Source organism: Rhinatrema bivittatum, chromosome 9 (assembly GCF_901001135.1).
Source record: "Rhinatrema bivittatum chromosome 9, aRhiBiv1.1, whole genome shotgun sequence".
Classification (NCBI taxonomy): domain Eukaryota; kingdom Metazoa; phylum Chordata; class Amphibia; order Gymnophiona; family Rhinatrematidae; genus Rhinatrema; species Rhinatrema bivittatum.
In genome coordinates, this window is record NC_042623.1 from 65,015,163 (window position 1) to 65,041,522 (window position 26,360).

Genomic DNA, 26,360 nt, shown 5'->3' on the forward strand with positions numbered 1-26,360 from the left:
TTGCGGACGAGGCAAAGTAATCAAATGAGACTCTGTGGCTGTACTGTAGCTATATACAGTGACTCCTGATTAAGTTCTTTTATTGGAATAAAATAGAAATATGATTTTATCCATCTTGATGTGGTAGTTTGTCTAATTGGCAATCTGCAATCCATGTAGCTGAATATATTTTGTACTCCAGCAAGTTAATGTTTTCTCACTTAAGTGCATTGAACTTGTTGCCAATTTTGCCTAGAGCTCAGACTAACACAAGATAATTTTTTTGCATTTCCTGGATAGCAGATGGAGACTTTGGTGTATTTAAGCTCATATAATCATGCAGATGACAAACCTACAAATGATTATGAAGCATGTGTGTCTGATTTTAAGTTTTAACTAAGATTTCAGTCTTTATTTGTGTTTTTTCTAAATTGATCTCACCTTAAATAGCACACCAAATAATGGTTTCTAGCTGACCTTTTTTATATACAGAAATAAATGTTAAAGAAGAATATATAAGGTGATACCGTTTTATTGGACTAACAATATATATCTTGACTATATATGATGATTCTGGATTCATCTGTCTGTCCTAAGGAAAAGGAAATTATCAGGTAAGTAGTAATTTCTCAATAGACAAGGGAGATCACTGGAGGGCCTAGACAGGACAGGAAAAGAAAGGACACAAAATACAGGCAAACAGGATAGGCCCAAACAAGAAAAAGATAAGAAAAGGAGCACTGGCAAGAGACAAGACGGTGCACAAGGACTAGAATATCTAAACAGGGCAGGAGTTATACACAGAACAATGGCAAGGTTAAACAGGCAAATGTCCAAGAGGGCATAGGATCAAGTGGCCAAAGGCAGAGAGAAGACTCCATGTTGAGGCGGGGAGTATACTATGAGGGAGGTTCTTATAAGGCTGGCTTTGCTGTGTCATGCAGCCTTCAAGGTGACGGCTAGAGCGGGTCTGAGCATGGCCCAATAAGGGCCTCTGCTGTCTAGCAGCCAGATTCATGACAATATTCCAATGATAGTGTGAAGGGATGGAGGTGGGCTGAGGAGGGGGGTTCATGGGTGCTCAGGTGACAGGCAATTACATTTTATAGCTCATAATGAGTTAAGAAGCCTAGGGGATTGATTCCTTTCTTGCTAGTTCTGAAGTGTATGATCATTTTTACTTCAAATATTATACCTTCCTGGATTGCTTTTAGTCGTCTTTTAATTATCCTAATCATAACCTAATTGATACAGTGGGCTGGTCCTGAAAAGTACTCCCCCACTGAGGTGTCTGTTTGGTCTTCTCTGTGGTGATTGCTCTTGTGTCTGTGTGAATTGGCTCTTGCCTTTAATGTCTGGCCTGTGTCACCAATGTCATATGCTGCTTCACATTTTTTGAATTGAATAATATACATTACATTAGAGCAGGAGCATGAGTAGGATCTTCCTATGTTGAATGTCTTTCCCATGTAGTTGATTGTGGGGTTCTGCTATATGTACAATAATCACTAGACTCGAGTTTTAGTTCAAAAACCCATGAACAATATGATAATATATAAAACATCAGGTTATTAAATTTGAAAGTAGTTCCGATTGACAGGTTTATATTATCTTACAGATAATCAAGTGACTCTCATACCATCCCGCAAACTTATTGGCATCTCTGCTCGTAAGTCGCATTAGGGATCATCTTTAATCATTGGTCACTGTTACTCCTATATTTTTAGATTTTTAGTTTTTTGTTTGAATTTTCTTTTTAGATAAAATTTTTTAAGCAACAATACTTCCCTTTCGGGGGTCTGAATTCATGGAGGGTGCAACCCTTCCTGGTCATTCAAAGTGCAGTGCAGAGTATAGTTCGACGTGCACGTTTCGCGTCCTGTGCTGCTTCAGGAACTCCTCTGACTGTGGACATCTGCCAGAGCATATTCGGTAACTTTTAAATTTCTAGAATAAAATTTGAAATCACAACCCGTTTGACTGGGATTACATTTACCTTTCTTGAACTTCAACTTGTACTTACTATCCCGCGAGCGTGAATGTTGCTTCATTGCGGTCTGGGAGAAACCTCCTACTAAACAGCGGCTTTGAGAAGCTATATATAAGCGCATGCGTGTGACTAGAATTCAGCTGATTTATCACTGTGTGATTTGAATCACCTTGATTACCCAAGTGCCTACTTACGAATCTGAAAAGACCTGAGATGTATTCAATCAATCTACTGATTGTTAATTCATTGAGCCATCACACACACTGTGACCATTCTATTCCTCGATTTAGTCCATGTGGTTGAACTGTATTCAATTAAAAGATCCACCGTTGTTCGTGTATTCTCAATTGCTTGACGTGGTCCCCTCCGCGCCAATGTGCAGGTACGTTTTGTAACACAGACCATCTTATGTCCGTGAAGCTATGTTGATGTTCCATGAAGTGAGACACCATCTTGCCCATTTTCAAACAGCTCTTATGTTCAGTTAGTCTTGTTTTTAATAAATGCTTGGTCATGCCAATATACATTAGCTCACAAGGGCAGAAAATGATATATACCACAAAGCTGACCTGACAAGAAACACTTTCCAACATCACTATTTGACGTCCACTGGGTAGAGTGATAACACTCTTTGGAGATTTAAGTGCACACAAATTGCAGCCTGAACACTCAGGAAAATTGAATATCAGTGATGGATGATAATTACTGGCACGTACAATATGATGTTTTACATTAGGACCCCTGCTGTATGCAAATCTAATGGGGTCTGCAAATATTGGATGTATTTGTTGGAGGATTCTCCAGTGTTGGCGAATTATCTGACTAATATTTGCTGATTTTAGAGAGTGCCTTAAGACCATCATCTGTCGTGCTGTCGAGTCTTCTGTGGTGTTTTTGAAAAATAAATATTCTCTATTAGCATACAGTGCGCGCTTGTATGCTCGTTTTACATCAGGGACTGGATATCCTCTTTGTAGGAAACGATCAGCCATCTTCTTTGCTTGGTTCTTAAAATCGAGTCTATCTGTACACAAACGCCGGAGTCTTAGAAATTGACCTACCGGCAGATTCCTCTTCAAGGCTGTCGGGTGGAAGCTGTCAAATTTCAACAGATTATTCCTTTCGTTTGCCTTGCGATAAATGCTGGTACATCGTGGAGCATCAACATAGCTTCACGGACATAAGATGGTCTGTGTTACAACACGTACCTGCACATTGGCGCGGAGGGGACCGCGTCAAGCAATTGAGAATACAGGAACAACGGTGGATCTTTCAATTGAATACAGTTCAACCACACGGACTAAATCGAGGAATAGAATGGTCACAGTGTGTGTGAGATGGCTCAATGAATTAACAATCAGTAGATTGATTGAATACATCTCAGGTCTTTTCAGATTCGTAAGTAGGCGCTTGCGCAATCAAGGTGATTCAAATCACACAGTGATAAATCAGCTGAATTCTAGTCACACGCATGCACTTACATATAGCTTCTCAAAGCCGCTATTTAGTTGGAGGCTTCTCCCAGACCGCAATGAAGCAACATTCACGCTCGCGGGATAGTAAACACAAGTTGAAGTTCAAGAAAGGTAAATGTAATCCCAGTCAAACGGGTTGTGATTTCAAATTTTATTCTTCTAGAAATTTAAAAGTTACCGAATATGCTCTGGCAGATGTTCACAGTCAGAGGAGTTCCTGAAGCAGCACAGGATGCGAAACGTGCACGTCGAACTATACTCTGCACTGTACTTTGAATGACCAGGAAGGGTTGCACCCTCCATGAATTCAGACCCCCGAAAGGGAAGTATTGTTGCTTAAAAAATTTTATCTAAAAAGAAAATTCAAACAAAAAACTAAAAATCTAAAAATATAGGAGTAACAGTGACCAATGATTAAAGATGATCCCTAATGCGACTTACGAGCAGAGATGCCAATAAGTTTGCGGGATGGTATGAGAGTCACTTGATTATCTGTAAGATAATATAAACCTGTCAATTGGAACTACTTTCAAATTTAATAACCTGACATTTTATATATTATTATGTTCTGCTATATGTACCATTTTCTTTCAGAGTTTCTGTTAGAAGATTTCTTTTTGCTAATATTTGCTCCAGATTTGGTGATTGCCTGAAGGCCAGTACTATGAGCATTGAATATTTATTTTTGTGCTTCATCCTCCAGGAGTATATGATTTATTTTTTTTTAAGTTTTTACAGCTCTGGGTTTTATATATAACTACAAGGGGTACTCGCTCTGTAGTTTTTCCTTTCTTTTCACTGCAGTTTCCTGGGTATTTTAAGGGAACAAGCAACCTTCCTGAAAATGATTTTGAGACTGTAGTCTTTTTGTTTCATGGATTCAGTTAGGGTTTTGAGGTGTTTCTCCTTTTCTTTTGGACCAGAGCATATGCGATGATCCTGTGTGTCTTGGTTATAATGGACTTTTTTTGTATGTGAGAGGTGGAAGCTGGACCTGCCCTAGGGTGCACACATGCTGGATTTTGTATGTAGCCACAGTCTGTACCCTGTAGCTAAAGGACTATTGTTGCATATTTTTCAAACTGTTGTGAATATGTTTATTGTACTTTTTCATAGTCATCTACAAGTGAGATTAATACTATCATAGTTAATTCACTGCCAGTTCTTTCCTCACACTTATACACAATTTTGAATGTCCAAAATTAGAGGACATCAGAACTTTCATTAAAGAAACATCTGTTAAAACAACTCTTTGGTGTTGACATTTGATTTTGACATATTTGTACACATTACACTCTGCTTTTCTTTTATATGACCATTATTATGTAAATAAAAATGTCTAGGGGTATGTTTAATGTTCTCTTTAGAAAATTTGGACTTAAATACATCTATCTTCTGGATCCCTACATATGCCATAAAAGAACGCCAGCATGTTCATTTTTGTAGGTAAACAAAACATGCTTTTTTGCCAAAATGTTTATTGACCAAAGGCAGTTTTTACTTATTTTCCTAGTGTCATAAAAATAGCTTTTTACATTTGTTTTGCGAATGGTTTACATTTTTTTTAGTCAAGAAATATTTCTCTGGCACAAGTCAGGTAGATGTGTTCTAAAGTCCCATGTTTACCAGAGTTAGATTCTTTGTCACAGTTAAGCATGTTATAGAGCAAATTCATAATTCAATAAACTATGATGCCTTATTTTATGATTTTGTTTGTTCTCCCTTGAGAAATCCAAGAGCAATTGATTTAAAGACCAAGGGTCAAAGCTTTCATTAGTTCATGACAGCTACATGCAAGTTTTTTTGTTGCTGATGAAAATGAGTAGATTTAGATTACACTTATGAATAGACAGTTATGACCTTCTTTTTACAATGATTTTTCTGGTAACAGGAAATAATTTATTTCTCTCATTGTATCTTGAGCTAGTATATGAATATTTAAATAATTTATCTAATACAAAGCTGTTATTGAGCCTAGTTATGCATTTTCACATTATTTATTCGGTGTTGGTAAAGCTCAGATGTTTATGCAGTGTTTTATTATATTTTCATACTGTTTAAATTATAATTGTAACTGCAAATACATTGCTAAGTATAACAAGCATCCTTAATTTTGACTTTCAGAACAAGTACATAGACACTTGCATCAGTATGAGATTGAATATCTGCAATTTGCTTTCCGTTGGATGAATAACCTGCTGATGAGAGAAGTTCCCCTGCGATGCACCATAAGGTTATGGGATACGTATCAGGTGAGCACTTTCATCAATATGCCTGCATGGCTCCAATTAAATGTGTACTAACACCTCTTTTAGATTATACCTCAATATCTTGGAAGTATAATTTTGGAAATGTAATTTATTACCATACATACAATTTGCTTTATTTGTAGATTGTTTGATTTTTTTGTAAACTGCCATTACAAAGCATTGTTTTCCTTTTCAGTTTAGCTAGTTCCCTAAATGTGCACATTTATTTTAAAATAGTTGCAATTCAACTACAGTTTGCAAGACCTTTGATTTTAGACTGACAGATTCAATATAGAGATGTGAAACTAAGGTTGTTCAGTGTCTCTGATAGTTAAATATTCTAATGTAGCATGTAATATGATTCTCCAAAAATGTATTATAGAAGCTTTTTTGATGCATTACTTATCCTATAATATCATAATGTAGACAAGTTATCTTGCTATCATACACCTATTAATTGATTTAATACAGTTAACCTTTTTCTTTATCTATGCTGAGGTATCTCCATTCAGTCCTACCCTAGTGAAAACATCTAGCAGAAAAACATTTTATCAGATCCTTAGGGAGATATGGGACAGAAAATGGAGGGAAACAACCAATGAGCTGCCACAAGCCGTTATTTTAACTGCTTGAACTCTCAAGTTTAATAGTTTTTATTTTCAAAGTGCCTAATCTCTTATGCATTCTTTTTAAGTACTATAAAGCAAAGAATAAAAGGTGATACTGTGAAAGCTAGAGCTCTAAACATGAATGCCACGGAAACCCTGATCATGAATAATAAGTACCATAGACTTGGAAACCTCAGTTGCAGCCAAGACCTTCAATTTTCCATGATTCAGCAACCACAGAATCTTTCTGCTCCCTGCCACAGAATCTTTCCTTTTTATAATTTGTTAGAAAAATCACTCATTCTACATTAATAAGTGTGGAAAGAGTGAAAATAATGAAAATATGTTGAAAATCAAAAGGTTTCTTCTGCAGAAACTCAACTTTCTTAAACATCGATGTAAGTAAATTTAGCTTTGATGCCAATTCACGGGCCGATACAGTAAAAATCGCAGGAGAGCAGGCAAGCGCCCACTCTCCTGTACGCGCGATACAGTAAATTAATTTATTTAAATTAGGGTCCGCAGCAAAAAGAGGCGCTAGGGACACTAGCACTAGCACTTCCCCGGCGCAGGCAGAAATTAATGCCTACCTTTGGGTGGACGCTAATTTCTTAAAGTAAAATGTGCGGCTTGGCTGCAATTGGAAAATGGAGAGCGATCATGCCATATTGCACATTAGTACTACACTGTGATCATTCGATACATCATATGTTAACCACCAGTAAAGCGGCATTGACCGCCACCAGATATGGTAAATATCAGATAGAATTAAATGGAAAAGATATAGAAACTAAACCCCTCACAAAAGCCCAAAATAAATTGTTAGATTGGTTTTTCCCTAATATAGAACAGCCTCAAGTAGAACGGAAAGATATCCCTGAACTGTTGTTAATCCGATTCAGTCCTCTTGAAAAGGGATTGATTTGGTTCACTGACGGAGCACAGAAAGGCCAACAATCTGCATTTGCAGCACTAAATGTTACACCTGAGTTAGAAATAATTACGAAAATACAATATCAGACAGAGAAAGGTGTGACTGCTCAGGAAGCTGAACTGTTAGCGGTGATAGCTGCTTTAAAGTCGACAGGGCTAAAGGAGCACTGTACTATATATACTGACAGTTCATATGTGGTGAGCTCCTTACAATATCATTTACTTAAGTGGAAAAGGAGAGGAATGATTACTGCCACAGGTCAACCTCTACAACATATTCAAGATTGGAAACAAATATTGAAGATATTGTCCTGCGCTGGAATGCCCCAGACCATCCTTTTTTTGTTTGCAAAATGTATGCATGAAACCAAAATTACATGTCTAGTTTTGATTGTTATAAAGTAGAAAGTCACAAATAGACTACTTACATGAATATATGCTAGTTTTCCATGTGTAACGCTTTTGAAAATGTACTCATGAGCAGAAAGGCAAATCATGATTTTCTCCCTGGGATCTAAAATCATTCTGTTTTATATGAATAACTGGGGGTCTAAGGAATAACCTGACACAGTTAATAGTTTGATAGGAAGAAAATGATGAAATAAGTTTTAACATTAATTATTTAATAGATACAGTATATTTAACGTACTTTAGCATTGAATGAATATCAACAGATCAAACAGTCTATTCTTTTTGGGTGATTACATTTCAATAACATATAAGCAACCTTCCGCAACTGCACCATATCATGATATATAAATAGGAAAGTCATTGCAATATTATGGTTTTCAAATTTACTTTTTCAATGTGTAGTCATGACTGAGTTTTTTTTTTTTTTTTTGACCTAGTGGTTTCCTCCTACTCCTTTGTACTTTCAGTTCAGTTGGAACCACAGCTGAGATCTGGAGCCATGAGCCTTCAGTCCCCTTTTTTATATTCTCTCCCCACAATGTACCTAGTTTGGTTATTGCAACTATGGACCTAGGCCAGAAACCCTACAATCATAGACCCTGATTCTAGCCACTAGATAGCTTTAAGCAATGACCATGACTCACTCCACCCCCCCCACCCCCCCGAAACTATGAATATTACCTTCACATCATTCCCAGCCAACATGGGGAGTGGAAGACCCAGCCCAAGGATGGAACTGAGGACCTTCCACACGACAGTGCACAGCACTACCATCGGCCTCTCACTGTTTAAATAGCAATATCCAAGTATAGTTTATACCAGTGCTTCTCAACCCAGTCCTCTGGGCACACCTAACCCATCATGTTTTCAGGATATCCACAATGAATATGCATGAGATAGATTTGCATGCTTTGTATGCTTGATGCACAGGTTTCCTTCCTTAATGGTGTTGTTTATACTTCCATTATAAAAACAAAATAGTACATATAAAGATGAATGTTCAAAGGGGTTCTACACACAAAAATGCATGTATGTAGCATGTATATGCTATTTTTTAAATATCAGATTATGTATACATTTTTGGTTTCTCACATTTTACTGGGGAGGAAAAAGGGGTAGACCAGGGCATTCTGGGGCAGGGATCAGAAGTATGTATGGTAATTGTTCTATAAGAGATATGTGTGTGCACATTTCCAAATGTATTTGTACATTTTTATACCTAGTAATTGACTCGTGCAAATTAAATCAAACTTGCCTATTGACTTCAGTTTTTTCGGTAGAATTTCAAGGTGAAGAGCTACATGGTATAGAGGAGTTGGAAAAGGAATGGTGGAGAGAGAATTTGAGATGAAGTTGGCCGTAGAGGCAAAAACTTATAATAAAAACTTTTAAAAATATATCTGAAGCAAGAAACCTGTGAGGGAGTCGATTGGACCGTTAGATGTCTGAGGGGTTAAAGGGGCTCTCAGGGAAGATAAGGCCATTGCAGAAAGACTAAATGAATTCTTTGCTTCTGTGTTTACTAATGAGTATGTTGGAGAAATACCAGTTCCGGAGATGGTTTTCAAGGGAAATGAGTCAGATGAACTGAATCAAATCACTGTGAACATGGAAGAAGTAGTCGGACAGATTGGCAAACTAAAGAGTAGCAAATCACCTGGACCAGATGGTATGCTTCCTGGGTTCCAAAGGCACTCAAAAATGAAATTTCAGATCTATTAACATTTGTAAGCTATCATTAAAATCATCCATTGTACCTGAAGACTAAAGCGTAGCCAATGTAACCACAATAATTAAAAACGGCTGCAGGGGTGATCCGGGAAACAGTAGACCAGTGAGCCTGACTTCAGTGCCGGGAAAAATAGTGGAAACTACTCTAAAGAGCAAAATCACAGAGCATATAGAAAGACATGGTTTAATGGAACACAATCAACATGGATTTACCCAAGGGACGTTTTGCCTCACAAATTTGTTTCATTTTTTTGAAGGGGTAAGTAAACATGTGCATAAAGGTGATGTAGTGTATTTGAATTTTCAAAAGGCATTTGACAAAGTCCCTCATGAGAGGTTTCTAAGAAAACTAAAAAGTCATGGGATAGGAGGCGATGTCCTTTTGTGGATTACAAACTCGTTAAAAGACAGGAAACAGAGAGTAGGATTAAATGGCCAATTTTCTTAGTGGAGTGCCTTAGGGATCTGTACTTGGACTAGTGCTTTTCAATATATTTATAAATGATCTGGAAAGGAATACGACGAGTGAGGTTATCAAATTTGCAGATGATACAAAATTATTCAGAGTTGTTAAATCCCAAGCAGATTGTGATACATTGCAGGAGGACCTTGTGAGACTGGAAGATTAGGTATCCAAATGGCAGATGAAATTTAATGTGGACAAGTGCATGCTGTTGCATATAGGGAAAAATAATCCATGCAATAGTTACACGATGTTAGGTTCCATATTAGGAGCTACCACCCAGGAAAAAGATCTAGGCATCATAGTGGATAATACATTGAAATCATCGTCTCAGCAAATAGAATGTTAGGAATTATTAGGAAGGGAAAAGTGAATAAAACAGAAAATGTCATAAAGCCTCTGTATCGCTCCATGGTAAGACCACACCTTGAATACTGTGTACAATTCTGGTCGCCGCATCTCAAAAAAGATATAGTTCCAATGGAGAAGATACAGAAAAGGGCAACCAAAATGATAAAGGGGATGGAACAGCTCTCCTATGAGGAAAGACTAAAGAGATTAGGATTGTTCAGCTTGGAGATGAGACGGCTAAGGGGGGGATATGATAGAGGTGTTTAAAATCATGAGAGGTCTAGAACGGTTAAATGTGAATCGGTTATTTACTCTTTCAATAATAGAAGGACTAGGGGGCACTCCATGAAGTTAGCATGTAGCACATTTTAAACTAATCGGAGAAAGTTCTTTTTCATTCAACACACAATTAAACTCTGGAATTTGTTGCCAGGGAATGTGGTTAGTGCAGTTAGTCTAGCTGGGTTTAAAAAAGGTTTGGATATGTTCTTGGAGGAGAAGTCCATTACCTGCTACTAATCAAGTTGACTTAGAAAATAGCCACTGCTATTACTAGCATCATAGCCCCAGTCAAACCCCAGAATATAGCATTACAATAATCTAAAAGAGATGCTATAAGAACATATACTACAGAATTTAAGGCTATGAAGTTCAAAATTGACATTTTCTTAAGCAACTATAGCAGGTACAAACCACCACAGATATGTTTCTCCAGGTCCCAGGTAGAGTTCAGCCTTAAAGATCTTACTTCATCCGTCGCCAACACCCTCAATCAATTCTCAAACTATATTTTTTTAAACTAGAACCCATCTTCAACACTTCTCTTTTCGTTTTACTTTAAAACCAAACCACTTTCTTTCAACTAGTTACCTACTGCCTTTATGCAATTCTGGAAACATGAGATAGTAGCCTTGTGATTCTGACCTAAAGTCACCATATATAAAGGTCATCTGCATATATAAAGGAGACAAACCCATATGAACAAATTATATTCCCTAATGGAGCGATATATATGTACGGTATATATATAAAATCAGGGATAATGAAGATCCCTGAGGCACTCCAAAGTTTACCTTATCAATAACTGAAGTTAACCCCTGGAAATTCACCACCTTTCTCCTCTCCTGCAGGAAACTAATTTAACCATTTTAAAACTGACTTCTCTAGACCCAAAGCATGATGGGGAGAGATTAGGATATTATGGTCCACTAAGATAAATATGATTGGCAAATCAAGCAGCACAATCAGAGAGGTCAGTAAGACCCTTATCTATCTATTGCAGCACAGATTCTATCATATCCACCATAACGGTATCTGTGCTACAGCCCCTATGGGAAGTAGTCTGAGCCTGTTCCAGTTTTTCTGCTCTCTCCAAGAACTCTGAAATCTGGACAGTGTCAATCTTCTCCAACATAAGGAAGATTTGACATCGCTCTATAGTTGGAATAGATTCTAGGGTCCACATCAGAGTTCTTCAAAATCGGAGTAACAACTGCAGACTTTAAAGTCTCAGGGACTTTTCCGTCAATCATAGAGGTGTTTACCAATTTCCAAAGTTCCCTCAGGACATCGGGAAGATTACTTAGTAAATAGGAGGGCAAGGATTGACCAAAAAGTGGATTTAAACTTGACAAAGGATACCAACTCATTCCCTCATACTATCTACCTCACAGAGTCTTCGATCCCAGTCCCTAAAGCAACATTCCTCTTATCCATTCCTGACCCAAGTCTCTTTGTTCCGGTATTGAGCAATGTTTCATTGACCAGTTTCCTCAGGCTCAATACTTTTTCTTCAAAGAAACAACATGCTTAAAAATTCACATTCTGGAATGTACTCTTAAACAAAAGATTTTGCATTATTCCCACCCAAAAATGAGTAAAGTACTTTAAAAACCATCCTAGTATCACTTTTTCTATGATATTAGAATAAAATTTTCTCTTCTCTAATCCAACTTATGTAAAATAAACAGTGGCAGTTGCTGTCATGGTTTAGCCTGCTGTGTAGCCTCACCACGCCCTGTTTTTACTTGCTATGATGCCTCCCCACCAGCAGAGGCCTTCAGCGAGATTTTCTCACAGTTCTGCCAGTCACATCTTCACTGATCACACCACACTTCAGCCTCAGTCCTATTTAACTTAATTTGCTCAATACCTCAGTACCACTTCATTGAGTCACCTCAGCTCCATGACCTGGCCACTTTCTCGCTACCCTGTCTTGCTTAACCAGGCCTCCTTGCCTTGCTCTGTGGCCTTCCGGGTCTCCTTGCCTTGCTCTGTGGCCTTCCGGGTCTCCTTGCCTTGCTCTGTGGCCTCCCGGGTCTCCTTGCCTTGCTCTGTGGCCTTCCGGGTCTCCTTGCCTTCCTCTGTGGCCCCTTGGGCCTCTACCTTGCCTTGCGGCCTCTGGGCCTTCTAGGTTCTAACCAGCCTTCTCTCCTGTTGGGCTTCCCTGTGTATTGTTGCCTTTCCTTGTCTAGTCCAGCCCTCCCTATCCTGTCTTTGTCCCAATCCTGTCCTGGTTCCTGTCTTTACCATGTATCCTGTACCCAGCCCCAGTCATGCCCTGTATTCAGTTTGTATCTGTACTCAGCGAGTCCCCTGCATTCAGTCTGTATCTGTATCTAGCCCCAGCTAGTCCCTGCATTCAGTCTGTATCTTTATCCAGTCCCAGTCAGTCCCTTCATTCAGTCTGTGTCTGTATCTAGTCCTAGCCAGTTCCAGCATTGTCTTTGTTCGTGTTCAACTTCCAGCCAGTACCTGTGTCCATCTCCCAGCTGTACCTGTATCCATCTCCCAGCCTGCACCATGATGTACAGCTGGAGGCAAGCTCTACCAGAACACAGAACTGATGGGCTCAATCTGAGGGGGAGGGGGATTGGATAGGCAGAAGACAAGCTCCAGTCTCACCCCTCACGGTCAAGGCCGTGAGGGGTGCCAAAATGTGAGAAAATGTGAGAAAATCGAGGGATGAAAGTCCTGTAAAAATTTGCAAACCCAAGAAAGCGTTGTAGGGCACGAAGTCCCACAGGTTGTGGCCACTCCCGGATGCTAGCCAATTTATCAGGGTCCATTTGAAAACCAGTGGTAGAGATGATGAAGCCCAGAAAAGGTAATGATTGTCTTTCAAATAGGCATTTCTCCAATTTCACAAATAATCGGTTCTCTCTCAAGCGTTGAAGAACCTTTCAGACCTCTGTGCGATGGGCAGCCAGGCTCTTGGAATAGATTAATATATCATCTAGATAAATGATTACTCCTTGATTCAACATGTCCCGAAAAATCTCATTCATTAAATTTTGAAATACCGCCGGGGCGTTACAAATTCCAAACTGCATCACCAGATATTCGTAATGTCCGTCTCGTGTATTAAACGCGGTCTTCCATTCATCTCCCGGTTTTATCCGAACCAAGTTGTATGCCCCACGCAAGTCCAGTTTAGTAAATATATTAGTTCCATGAAGGCGATCTAGTAATTCCGGAATCAGCGGGAGAGGATATCGATCCTTGCGAGTTATTGCATTAAGTCCTCGGTAATCTATGCATGGTCTCAATGACCCATCTTTCTTGGGGACAAAGAAGAACCCTGCTCCCGCCGGAGATGTCGAAGGTCGGATAAACCCTCGTTCAAGATTTTCTTAATGTATTGAGACATAGCCAGAGATTCTGGTCCAGATAAAGGATACACCCGCCCTCTAGGTGGACAGGTATTGGGAAGCAGATTTATAGCATAATCAAAGGTACGGTGTGCCGGGAGTATCTCTGCCTCTTCCTTGGAAAATACATCCATAAAATCTGTGTATTGCGGGGGTGGTTGAAGTCTTGTGGTAGCTAGTTGGATCCTCGGTTGAGGTCTCTGAATCAAAAAAGTAGAAAAACATTCTGGTCCCCAAGCCGCAATCTGAAGAGTCCGCCAGTCAATGATGGGTGTGTGTTTCTGTAGCCAGGGAAGGTCCAATACCACCGGATGGACCGCTTTTTCCAAAATGAAGAAGGATATCTCCTCCCTATGGAGGATCCCCGTATGGAGTGTTATCGGGGCGGTACAGTGAGTGACTTAACCTGGAGGATTCTCCCCCTGGATCGACGAGATGAATAGGGGTGTCTTGCGATGAAGTATGGGTAATTGTAGTTGATGAACCAGTTCCACTAGAATGAAGTTCCCCCTGACCCCGAATCGATGAGGGCCAAAGTGGTGAGGGATCCATGGAGGTAATATAGCGTGACCGGAACAGAACAGTGAGGGGCGAGAGTGCTCCCTAGGGTTATCCCCTCTAAGACACCTAGGTCCGAAAGTTTCCCGGACGTTCGGGGCACTGAGCTAGAAGATGTCCCTTATTACCACAGTAGAGACAAAGTCCCATCCTTCTTCGACGTTGCTTCTCCTCAGTAGTCAGATGACTCCTACCCAACTGCATGGGTTCCTCCCTGCCCTCGGAGGATACTTCAGAAGTGTTTGGAAGAGCCATGGGGCGGGAGAAGGTAGGGGCCAATGGAACGGTGCGACAGTAGGTTCTGGATTCCTTGGCTCGTTGCTGTAGTCATCGATCAATATGACCTGCGAGGTCAACTAATGCCTCTAGATCATCTGGAATCTCTCGCGCCGCCAACTCGTCTTTGATACGAGGAGAAAGTCCTTCCAGAAAAATTCCTCTTAAGCAATCAGTCTGCCATCCCAGCTCAGATGCAAAGGTGCGGAACTCCACCGCGAAATCAGCCAAAGTATGAGCGCCTTGACGGAGGTTGAGGAGTTCCGAGGAGGCAGTAGACAGACGTCCTGGTTCATCGAATATTTGGCGGAAGGTCCGAACAAACCACGGCAAGTCGCTCAAAATGGAGTCTCCACGTTCCCAGATCGGGGATGCCCAGGCTAAGGCCTTCCCATCCAATAAGGAGAGGATGAAGGATGTCTTAATCCGATCGGTTGAGAATTGTTGTTCCTGCAGAGAGAACGAATAAAACAATGGTTCAGAAATCCTCGACATTGTTTGGCATCTCCGGCATATTGGGGTGGAGCCGGCAAGTGGGTTACGGCACTTGTAAAGCTCGGAATCGCAGGAGTAGAGACGGCAGCCTCTGCTCCTCAAACTGAGTCAAGCCGGTTCGCTAAACGTTCAACAGTGGCGGTCAGAGTCTCTAGGCACTGTTGTTGTTGTTGTTGCCTCTGTTGCATAAGTTGTTGAGCCAGGCCTGGAATAGCCTGGAGGCCCGTCAAGTCCACCGGGTCCATGGCCTTTGCAATCTGTTCTACTTTGTCTATTGTGGACCCTTGGTCCGGAGGGTACTCACCGAGGAGTGGTCCTGATGAACTCTTCTCCGGAGGGTGGAGCAGAATAGCCTGAGGGAGAGTATAGATAAGCGGTCAGTAAGCAGAGCCCGGGTCCAGGCAAGGTCAAAGCAGACGGCGGTCAAGGCAGGGTCAAAGTCTGGGCTGAGTCAAGGCAGGCGGCAAAACAACAGAATCCGGGTCCAGGCAGGGTCAAGGCAGGCAAAGCAGAGTCCAGTTCCAGGAAGGCAAAGCAGAGTCCAGTTCCAGGCAGGCGGCAGGCAAAGCAGAGTCCAGTTCCAGGCAGGGTCAGGCAGGCGGCAGGCAAAGCAGAGTCCAGTTCCAGGCAGGGTCCGGCAGGCAAAGCAGAACTCCAGTAGCAGCTAAGCAAGGACCTCATTGCAAAGGCATCTGAGGCTTCCCAGGGAGAAGTTTAAATCTCCCTGGGCGTTGACGTCATCATCCGGGGCCGGCCAGACTTTCCCGCTGCGGCCCTTTTAAGCGGCGGATCCTGCCGTGCTCTCCCCGATACTGCTCGTCGTGGTGCCGGGAGGGACGCGCCGCGGCCCGCGCGATCCGCGGCAACTAGAGGTAGGGGATTCTGGCCGGGGACTACCTCGGCCATGGATCGCAACAAATATTAATATCCCAAAGAAGATACCAGCTATACCCTATCTATACTCTTGTTTCCAGCAACAGTATCAAAACAGGCCATGTACCAGAAACAATAGAGATCCTAAGCCTCTATAACAGAGGCAGGCCAAAGCCAATCCAAATCTTTGATTACAACTTTGAAAAATGTTCCCTAGTACACTTAGACAAGTTTCCGGTAGGGGGAAGTCTTCAGCATTTCAAATGAGAATGGTCTTTAACAACAATAGAACTATGAGTCCTTAAAATTATGCATTAAGGATACCAATTGACCGTCTAATCTGCTCCATCAAACAATTCTCCAGTGAGGCACTGTTTAGACACCGAAAAGCTCATGTTACTTCTTCATGAATTTCATGCCTCTTCCTAGTCAGTGCAGTAGAGTCTGTTCCACTGAGGAACTCGGAGTTTTATTCCAGTTACATAGAAACATAGAAATGATGGCAGAAAAGGATTGGTCCATCCAATCCATCCAGCAAGCTTACCATGGTAGCATCTGCCATACCACAGAGGTAATATTTGACCTATTTTTCATGGCATAAAATGTTTTGGGCTTTGAAATAGGGTCTGGCTGGACAGAGGCTAGTGCCTTATATGTAGAGCTAACGAGTAGCTAAAGCAGAGGAAGGCTTAGGTAGATGTTATCCTGGTATATGGCTCCACCCCTTGGGATCCGGCTAGGTCTTAAAAACATGAGAAAATAAGATATGCCATACTGGGTTAGATCAAGGGTCCATCGAGCCCAGTATCCTGTCTTTAACTGTGGCCAGTCCAAGTCACAAGTACCTGGCAAGTACCCAAATATTAAATAGATCCCATGCTACTAATGCCGGCAAAAAGCAGTGGCTATTCCCTATTGATTAATAGCAGTTTATGAACTTCTCTCCAGGAACTTATCCAAACCTTTTTTAAAATCAGCTACATTGGCTGCCTTAACTACATCCTCTGGCAATGTATTCCAGAGGTTAATTGTGTGATGAATGAAAAAGAGTTTTCTCCGATTTGTTTTAAATCTTTATGGGTAGAAATCCCTTGTGTGTCAGCGAAAACTACAGTGATAGGGGTATACTACTGTCCACCTGGTCAAGATGGTGAGATGGACAGTGAAATGCTAAGAGAAATTAGGGAAGCTAAACAAATTGGTAGTGCAGTAATAATGGGAGACTTCAATTACCAAATCACCAGAAATGTGGAACCCAAATAACAATTCAAAAAGTGGCCTAAGAAGGTGTCAGCAAGCCTTGACGTTATGTGTCACTCTCAAGCAGACACTAACCGGTCTTATCTATCATTCACCTTCATCATAATTTTAATGCAACAAAATATTTTTTCTTTTCTTTTTTCAAAAATTAATTAAAAATGTCCTCCATTATTAATAGCAAAATGACTCTTTCATATACAGTTGGTAGGGGAGCCCTACACAGGCCGGTGTTTCGCTGAGTAAGCTTCCTCAGGGGCGTATAGAAGCACTTCAATGCAGAGCCACATATCTAAAATAAGAATAAATGAAAAAGGATTGCACATTTTATAAGAAAAAGGTGAAACCAATACTTATCTCAAGACACCACGGCTACCATATTAGACGGGACAAGACGTCTCAACCATCTCAGAAGGAAACAAATGGAGGAACCCGAACCGAGGCTAGCGTCCCTTTAAATACGCCATTGTTTAATGACGTCAGCCATCAATCATGAATTGGTGTTAGAACATCTGTCAATGATCGTGAATTTAATGACGTCAGCCATCAATCATGAATTGGTGTTAGAACATCTGTCAATGATCATGAATTAGAAAACAGTCCAAAAATCAACCCAAAAAGACATGTAGGTCCAGCTCAGTATTTAATCCTAGCGGATGAACAGTTTTAAGGCGATAGATCCACCGCTGTTCGGATTGCAACAAAATGCGTTCTCGATTGCCTCCACGCCAATGTGCAGGGACATGATCGATGGCGCAAAAGAGTAAATCGTCAAATGTGTGTCCCATCTCTGTACAATGAGAAACTAGAGGTTCATTGACTCTGGCATTTCTAATATTACAGCGATGTTCTATCATCCTCGTCTTCAACAGGCGTTTTGTTTTCCCAATATAAATTAAGGAACAAGGACATTGAATCAAATATACGACCATAGTAGATTCACAAGTCGTATGATGTCGCAAAAATATTTTGTAGCCAGAAGATACGGTAATTTGGTCTGAAATCATCATAGAAGAAGGGCACACAGAGCAAGTGTTACAAGGCTTATGTGAACCTGATGACGTATGCAATATATGTGACGTCATGGAACTATCTGATTTCACCAAAAAAATTTTTAAGTTCATGGCACGAGAAAAAGTGATTCGAGGGGGCACATTGAAAATTGCATTAGTTTGTAACACATGCCAGTATTTGAGTATAGATTGGCGAATCTTAAAAGCCACTGAGGAATACGGTAAAATACATGTGTGACGTGAAGATTCCTCAATAGATCGTGGAAGAAATAGCCATTCCCGATGCGAGTATTTTGCACGTAAGTAGGCTTTTCTAATACTCGAACGAGGGTATCCTCTGGCTGAAAAACGATCACACAAAAGTTTTGATTGTACCTCAAAATCCAGCATAGTGGTGCAGATCCGTCTCAAACGAATAAACTGGCTGACAGGTAGGTTGTGTTTAAAATTTCTCGGATGTGCACTGGAGTAGTGTAAATAAGTATTGGAACTGACTGGTTTCTGGAAGAGTGATGTAACAAATTTTCCATCAATAATAGTGATCCGTATGTCAAGAAATGTGATGGAATGAGTCTCAACGGTGGCAGTGAATTTTAAATGACGATTTAAAGTATTCAGCCAGCATAGAAATAATCCAAAAAGATCTTTATCCCCTTTCCATAGTACAAAGATGTTGTCGATGTACCTCTTCCACACCAAAAGCTGACATTTATATGGATGATCATGAAGCCATTTCTCTTCAAAATAGTGCATATAAAGGGGTAGATTTTCAAATACCGCAAATAGGCGTACTTTTGTTGGCGCTCCAGGCGCCAACAAAAGTACGCTGGATTTTAGTAGATACGCGCGGAGCCGCTAAAATCCGGGATCGGCGCACGCAAGGCTATCGATTTTGTATAGCCGGCGCGCGCCGAGCCGCGCAGCCTACCCCCGTTCCCTCCGAGGCCGCTCCGAAATCGGAGCGGCCTCGGAGGGAATCCTCTAACGCCCTCCCCTCACCTTCCCCTCCCTTCCTCTACCTAACCCACCCGCCCGGCCCTGTCTACACCCCCCCCCCTTACCTTTCTCCGGGGATTTATGCCTCCCGGAGGGAGAAGTAAATCCCCGCGCGCCAGCAGGCCTGTTGCGCGCCGGGACGCAACCTGGGAGCAGGTACGGAGGGCGCAGATTGTGATAAATTGCAGGAAGACCTTGTGAGACTGGAAAATTGGGCATCCAAATGGCAGATGAAATTTAATGTGGATAAGTGCAAGGTGATGCATATAGGGAAAAATAACCCATGCTATAATTACACAATGTTGGGTTCCATATTAGATGCTACAACCCAAGAAAGAGATCTAGGTGTCATAGTGGATAACACACTGAAATCGTCGGTGCAGTGTGCTGCGGCAGTCAAAAAAGCAAACAGAATGTTGGGAATTATTAAAAAAGGAATGGTGAATAAAACGGAAAATGTCATAATGCCTCTGTATCGCTCCATGGTGAGACCGCACCTTGAATACTGTGTACAATTCTGGTCGCCGCATCTCAAAAAAGATATAATTGTGATGGACAAGGTACAGAGAAGGGCTACCAAAATGATAAGGGGAATGGAACAACTCCCCTATGAGGAAAGACTAAAGAGGTTAGGACTTTTCAGCTTGGAGAAGAGACGACTGAGGGGGGATATGATAGAGGTGTTTAAAATCATGAGAGGTCTAGAATGGGTAGATGTGAATCAGTTATTTACTCTTTCGGGTAGTAGAATGACTAGGGGCCACTCCATGAAGTTAGCATGGGGCACATTTAAAACTAATCGGAGAAAGTTCTTTTTTACTCAACGCACAATTAAACTCTGGAATTTGTTGCCAGAGAATGTGGTTAGTGCAGTTAGTATAGCTGTGTTTAAAAAAGGATTGGATAAGTTCTTGGAGGAGAAGTCCATTACCTGCTATTAAATTCACTTAGAGAATAGCCACTGCCATTAGCAATGGTTACATGGAATAGACTTAGTTTTTGGGTACTTGCCAGGTTCTTATGGCCTGGATTGGCCACTGTTGGAAACAGGATGCTGGGCTTGATGGACCCTTGGTCTGACCCAGTATGGCATTTTCTTATGTTCTTATGTTCTTATGCTACTTGCAAACTTCATGAAGTACCCCCTAGTCCTTGTATTATCCAAAAGAGTAAATAACCGTTTCACATTTACCTGTTCAAGTCCTTTCATGATTTTGTAGACCTCTGTCAGATACCCTCAGCCTTCTGTTTTCCAAGTTGAACAGCCCTAACCTCTTTAGCCTTTCCTCATAGGAGAGTCATTCCTGTTAAGCACCATGCCATTTTTATTGATGCTTATGTCCAGGGATACAAGAACACTTAGATTTTTATTGAAAGCATAATTTTTTATTGAATAATATAAGTATTCTTGGGAGATGCTAATGTCACTTCTCTTACAAACTGTCCACCAGCATCTCATCGTATACAGGAAGTGATCCTTCTTTTATTGATAGCATACAATATTGTGGAAGATTCTAGTGTGCATGACTGCCTAGAGAATAATTTACATAGATTATCATGTCAACAGCATGATAAGATCATCCCTAGCTAACCCTGAGTATTTCTCCAAGGTGGGGCCCATTTACAATCACTTTTTAGGTAGACTTTTGTTCTGTTAGAATCTTGCTGGTCAAGGTAATTAACACATCTGTGGCTGTGTTTATAGAAACCCCTGAGAAAGATTGCCTCTGTAGTGTCCGTATAGCCTGAAGTTCCTGCCGTTGGCTTCTGCTTTGTGTGACCCTATGATTAGTCATCACCATATGGAGCCAGCTTGACTGCCTGTACAGATAACCTGGGAATTCTGCAAGTCATGCTCAGCAAGTCACTTTGAGGTCATATAGACTAAGAGAGCAGAAGGTGCTGGGTCAGTTACCGTTCTCCATGTTGGTTTTCTGTTCAGGCACACTGCTCATTCCATGCACTTTATCATTTTGTTCACCTTTCTCTACACTTTCTCCAGTGCAACTATATCATTTTTGAGATGTGGCGACCAGAATTGCACACAATATTCAAGATACAGTCTCACCATTGAACGATACAGAGGCATTATGATTTCCTTCGTTTTATTTGCCTAATAATTCCTAACATTCTATTTGCTTTTTTGACCAACACAACACACTGAGCCAACTATTTCAATGTAATATCAATTATGATGCCCAAATCTTTTTCCTGGGTAGTTACCCCTAAAATGGAACTTAAGATCATGTAGCTACAGCATGGGGTATTCTTCCTTATATGCCTCGCCTTGCACTTGTCCACATTATATTTCATCTGCCATATAGACGCCCAATCTTCCAGTCTTGCAAGGTCCTCCTGCAATTTATCATAATCTGCTTATGATTTAACTACTCTGAATAATTTTGTGTCATCTGCAAATTTGATCACCTCACTCGTCATACCTCTTTTCAGATCATTTATAAATATATTAAAAAGCTTTGGTCCAAGTACAGATCCCTGAGGCACACCACTGTTTTACCTTTTTCCACTCAGAAAACAGACCATTTAACCCTATTCTATTTCCTGTCTTTTAACCTGTTTTTAATCCATAAAGAATTCAACAAAAAAAGACTGGGACGTCTAGTATCAGTCTGTGTACACCTAGTGTAATGCAAGTGCTGCAAAAAGCTTTGTAGAATTTTTGTAAAACCGCATCAGCAAGCCTGACAACGGCCGTGAAAACACTTGCCGTTCGGACCACTCGTCATTTGCGGTGTTGGTATATCCATGCAAGATGTTAGTTATTCAGAGAATTTATAAACATTATCTGTTCCCCTCTTTATAGGGGAACAGATAATGTTTATAAATTCCCCTCTTTATAGGGGAACAGATAATGTTTATAAATTCTCTGAATAACTAACATCTTGCATGGATATACCAACACCGCAAATGACGAGTGGTCCGAACGGCAAGTGTTTTCACGGCCGTTGTCAGGCTTGCTGATGTGGTTTTACAAAAATTCTACAAAGCTTTTTGCAGCACTTGCATTACACTAGGTGTACACAGACTGATACTAGACGTCCCAGTCTTTTTTTGTTGAATTGTTTACGGTGACAAGACTAGTTGTTGGTTCTTTTTTTTGTTAGCTTTAATCCATAAAGAACATCTCCTATCCCATGACATTTTAGAAGCCTCTCATGAGGGACTTTGTCAGATGCCTTCTGAAAATCCAAATGTACCACATATACCAATTCACCTTTATCCACATGCTTTTTCACACCTTCAAAAAATGTAGCAGATTTGTGAGGCAAGACTTCCCTTGGATAAATCCATGTCGGCTGTGTCCCATTAAAACATGTTTGCCTATATGTTATTCTTTATAATAGTTCCCATGATGTTTCCTAGTTCTGAATTCAGACTCACCTATCTGTAGTTTGCCAGATTACATCTGGAGCCCTTTTTAAATATCCGGGTCTCATTGGCCACCTTCCAGTCTTCAGGTACAATGGATGATTTTAATAATAGGTTACAAATTAGATTTTAATAATAGGTACAAATTACTTGTAATAGGTCTGAAATTTCATTTTTTAGTTCTCCCAGAACCCTGGGATGCATACCATATGGTCCAGATGATTTGCAATTCTTCAGTTTGTCAGTCTGGTCTACTACATCTTCCAGGTTCTCAGTGGTTTGGGTTAGTTCATCTAAGTCGTCACCCTTGTTAACCATCTCCAGAACGGGTATCTCCCCAACATCCTACTTGGTAAACACAGAAGCGAAGAATTAATTTAGTATTTTCCCAATGACCTTATCTTCTCTAAGTACCCCTTTAACCCCTTGATCATCTAATAGTCCAACAGACTCCCACACAAGGTTCCTGATTCAGAACAGTTTTTATTATGAGTTTTTGCTCAATGGACAACTTATTTTCAAATTCTCTTTTAGCCTGTCTTATCAGTATTTTGTATTTAACTTGTAAATACTTTGCTTTTTCCTATTTTCTATAGGTGGATCCTCCTTCCAATTTTTGAAGGAAGATCTTTTGTCTAAAATAGCCTCTTTCACCTCACCTTTTAACCATACCGGCAATCATTTGGCCTTCCACCTTTCTTATTGTGTGGAATACATCTGGACTGCGATTCTAAGAAGTCATTCCTGACCATAGCCTGCCTTCATTTCTGCCTGAACTCTGCTAGCCCTGACCATAGCCAGTCTTCATCTCTGCCTAAACTCTACCAGCCCTGACCATATCCAGTCTCCATCTCTGCCTAAACTCTGCCAGCTCTGACCGTAGCCTGCCTTTATCTCTGCCTGAACTCTTCCATCCCTGACCATATCCAGTCTCCATCTCTGTCATCTCTGCCTAAACTCTGCCATTCCTAACCATAGCCTTTCTTCATTTCTGCCTGCCATGCCTGACTATAGTCTGCTGCCTTCTCTGCCTGCACTCTGCCAGTCCTGACCTTGGCTCACTCTTTGTCTCTGCCTAGTTTCTGTCCACACTACTGCAGCCTGCAACACTTAGCTGCTGCCTGTCGGAGTCTGGTGCATACTTGCATGAACTAGGCTTCACTAGTCCAACAGTTGCCCAAATGCTCATCTCCTTGAAGCTTGACAAAAGTATTGCTTTCTATATGAGAATTAATTTCTAGGAACATTAAATATTATCTTTAGTAATTTTCCTTACTAAGAATAAGTATTCTGTCAATAAGTTGTATTATATATAGATAAATTAGAAGTGCAAGTAAAGTTAACTTTTTAGAAAGTTGGTAGCTTAAATAAACTAGGTGATTAAAGTTTCTTTTTTTAATTCTCATTTAGTTTTTGTTCCTCAGGAGATGTTGGTTCTTAAGTGGAAAGAGCTTTCAAAAACTTTTAAGTATCTTCATCAGTATGAAATTAAGTAAATTAGTGTGCTGCTTTGCTGATTCTTATCTGAATCCCATGCAGGCACCATGCTAACAAAAATAATTAACATAGCATGAACAGGGAAAGAGTGACCTCAGGTAAAGAAAAAAAACTAAAGAGCCCAGAATGATAAGTAGTAGAAATAAGCTAAAATTAATTTTTCTTTTGATCTGGGAGTTTTCTGTTCTTTGGGCTTTCAGTTCAGTTGTATGGGGTCTGCATTAGAAATCCTCTGAGTTGAAACTTAGAAATCTAAACATGTAAACCCTTGAGAAGAGGAGAGCTAGGGAGATATGATGGAGACATTCAAATAGCTTCAATGTGTTCATGCACAAGGATGAAACCTTTTTCAAGGGAAAAGCAGGAACCCTGGTGATATTGGAGCCAAGATGGCCAGCATTATGGGGTGCACAATGAGATACGTGCTTACCCTGCCTAACTAACATGGTGACAAGTCATGGGTCAAGAAGTGGTTTGCAGCTCAAGTATCCTAGGCTTGAATGTTTCTAAAAAATAAAGCTGTGGTCTCTAACTTTCAAAGTTTGACCCGTTCTTGAGTGCTTGGGGGAGAGGGGTGTGACAGGTAATCACAGTTGCCTACATTATTTAAAAATAGTAATTAACTATATGAATTAAAACTTATTGCACTATACAGAACTATTGGTTGGTATAAAGCAAATATGAGTGTCACTTAGCATTCTTTCTTGTTTGTTTTGTAACCAAAGGTATGAAATAGTTTTTTTCTGATGATTATAAATGCTTTTAATTTGAATTTACAAAGTGAGAGAATTCCTCTGAAATACAAGATTCTATAAATATTCATATGTCTAATGAGAATATCTGTAACGAGCATGAAATGAACTCTGTATTAAAGATATATTCTTCACTGAACTTTAGTCATACATACTGTGAAGCGTGGAAAAAAGGTAATTAAATTCATTATAAACCTATCTTGTTGAATTTAGGCCTCTTTTGTTTTGCTTGTAGATAGGTGAGCATAAGCCCAAATGGCATTAGGCGCTGCATTGATTTTGATCGCTCTTGACTTATGTTCTTTTTTTTGTTTGAGCTGTGCTATCATGGACACTTGTTAGACATGGTTTCTGTCGATAATCCAAGGATATTACTTAATACCCAAATATTGATTTCTTGTTCTTGAAGTTAAATAAAAAAATGCCAAAGCTGATAAAATAGAAGCTTTAAATTGGTTTATGGGATGTAAACTTGTATGTGAAGATCAGTTCTGATACTGCTCAATTATCTTTTTCTATGGCTCTTATACTCCTCTAATATCAGTATTTTCAGCTATATTGTCCCCCCTTCCTTAAGTTGCTCTTCCCAGTTGCAGGACATTGCAGGACATGTAATAAGTAGTTGGAAATCGGTGGGGTGCGGTGACATTCAAAGTAAGGGGATTCAGTAAATGCACAACACCACTCCCCCCACAACTATCTGGCATCATCACATTCCTCTACTTCCCCCCCCCTTCCCCAAAAAAAACAAACCAAAAAAACTTGGTCGGACTAAATCTGGGGAGGCCACTGACCCAAAGCAGTACAGTTCCACATGGAATCTTGCTTTGCCATGTGGAACCAATGCAGCCAGAGCTGGTACAAAAGTATTAGGTGCCCTAGCAAATCTTATAGCCTTGCACCCATCCCTCCCCCTACTCTCTACACACAATAAAAAATTATGCATTTAGAATAACAGTTTGTAAATTTAAAAGGACATTTTTCTGAGGCAAAAATAAATACAAGATATATATTGTATTTATATGCATTGCTGTGGTGCCAACCAAAAATCCTGCAAAAAAAAAAAGACACTTGGAACCCATATGGCATTAGGCCTATTATAATATACACTGTATGCGAACTTAGTCCTCAGAGCCATGAGTAAAGTGAATTACAATTACAATATAGTAGACCTCCAATAGTAAAACTGCCAGCACTCAAATAGTTTTAATTCTACCTATGAAAAGACAATACCACAAATCTTACACCAGGCCCTAAAACACCAATACACCTCCTATTAGGAAAACAGAGAAAGCCAGGCTACTTTAGATTCATACACAGAAACTATGTGCCAGCAGAATATCTCATCTCAGTCACATGTGGAACAGAGACCAACCCTCACCAAATACTGAATGAGACCATAAAGTATAAATA

The 26,360-nt window shown here is 40.4% G+C and overlaps 1 protein-coding gene across 6 annotated transcripts in view; it reads left to right on the top strand.

Annotated features, from left to right (window-relative positions):
• Nucleotides 1-26,360, top strand: part of TBC1D22A (TBC1 domain family member 22A) — a 970,480-nt gene that overhangs the window by 630,044 nt on the left and 314,076 nt on the right. For all 6 annotated transcript variants that reach the window (XR_003858779.1, XM_029617099.1, XM_029617098.1 and 3 more), the window contains exon 12: nt 5,569-5,696. Coding sequence is in view for 5 of the 6 variants with exons in the window: in XM_029617099.1 (XP_029472959.1) it covers nt 5,569-5,696 (128 nt within the window). In the remaining variant the exon portion in view is untranslated. The remainder of the gene's footprint in view (nt 1-5,568; nt 5,697-26,360) is intronic.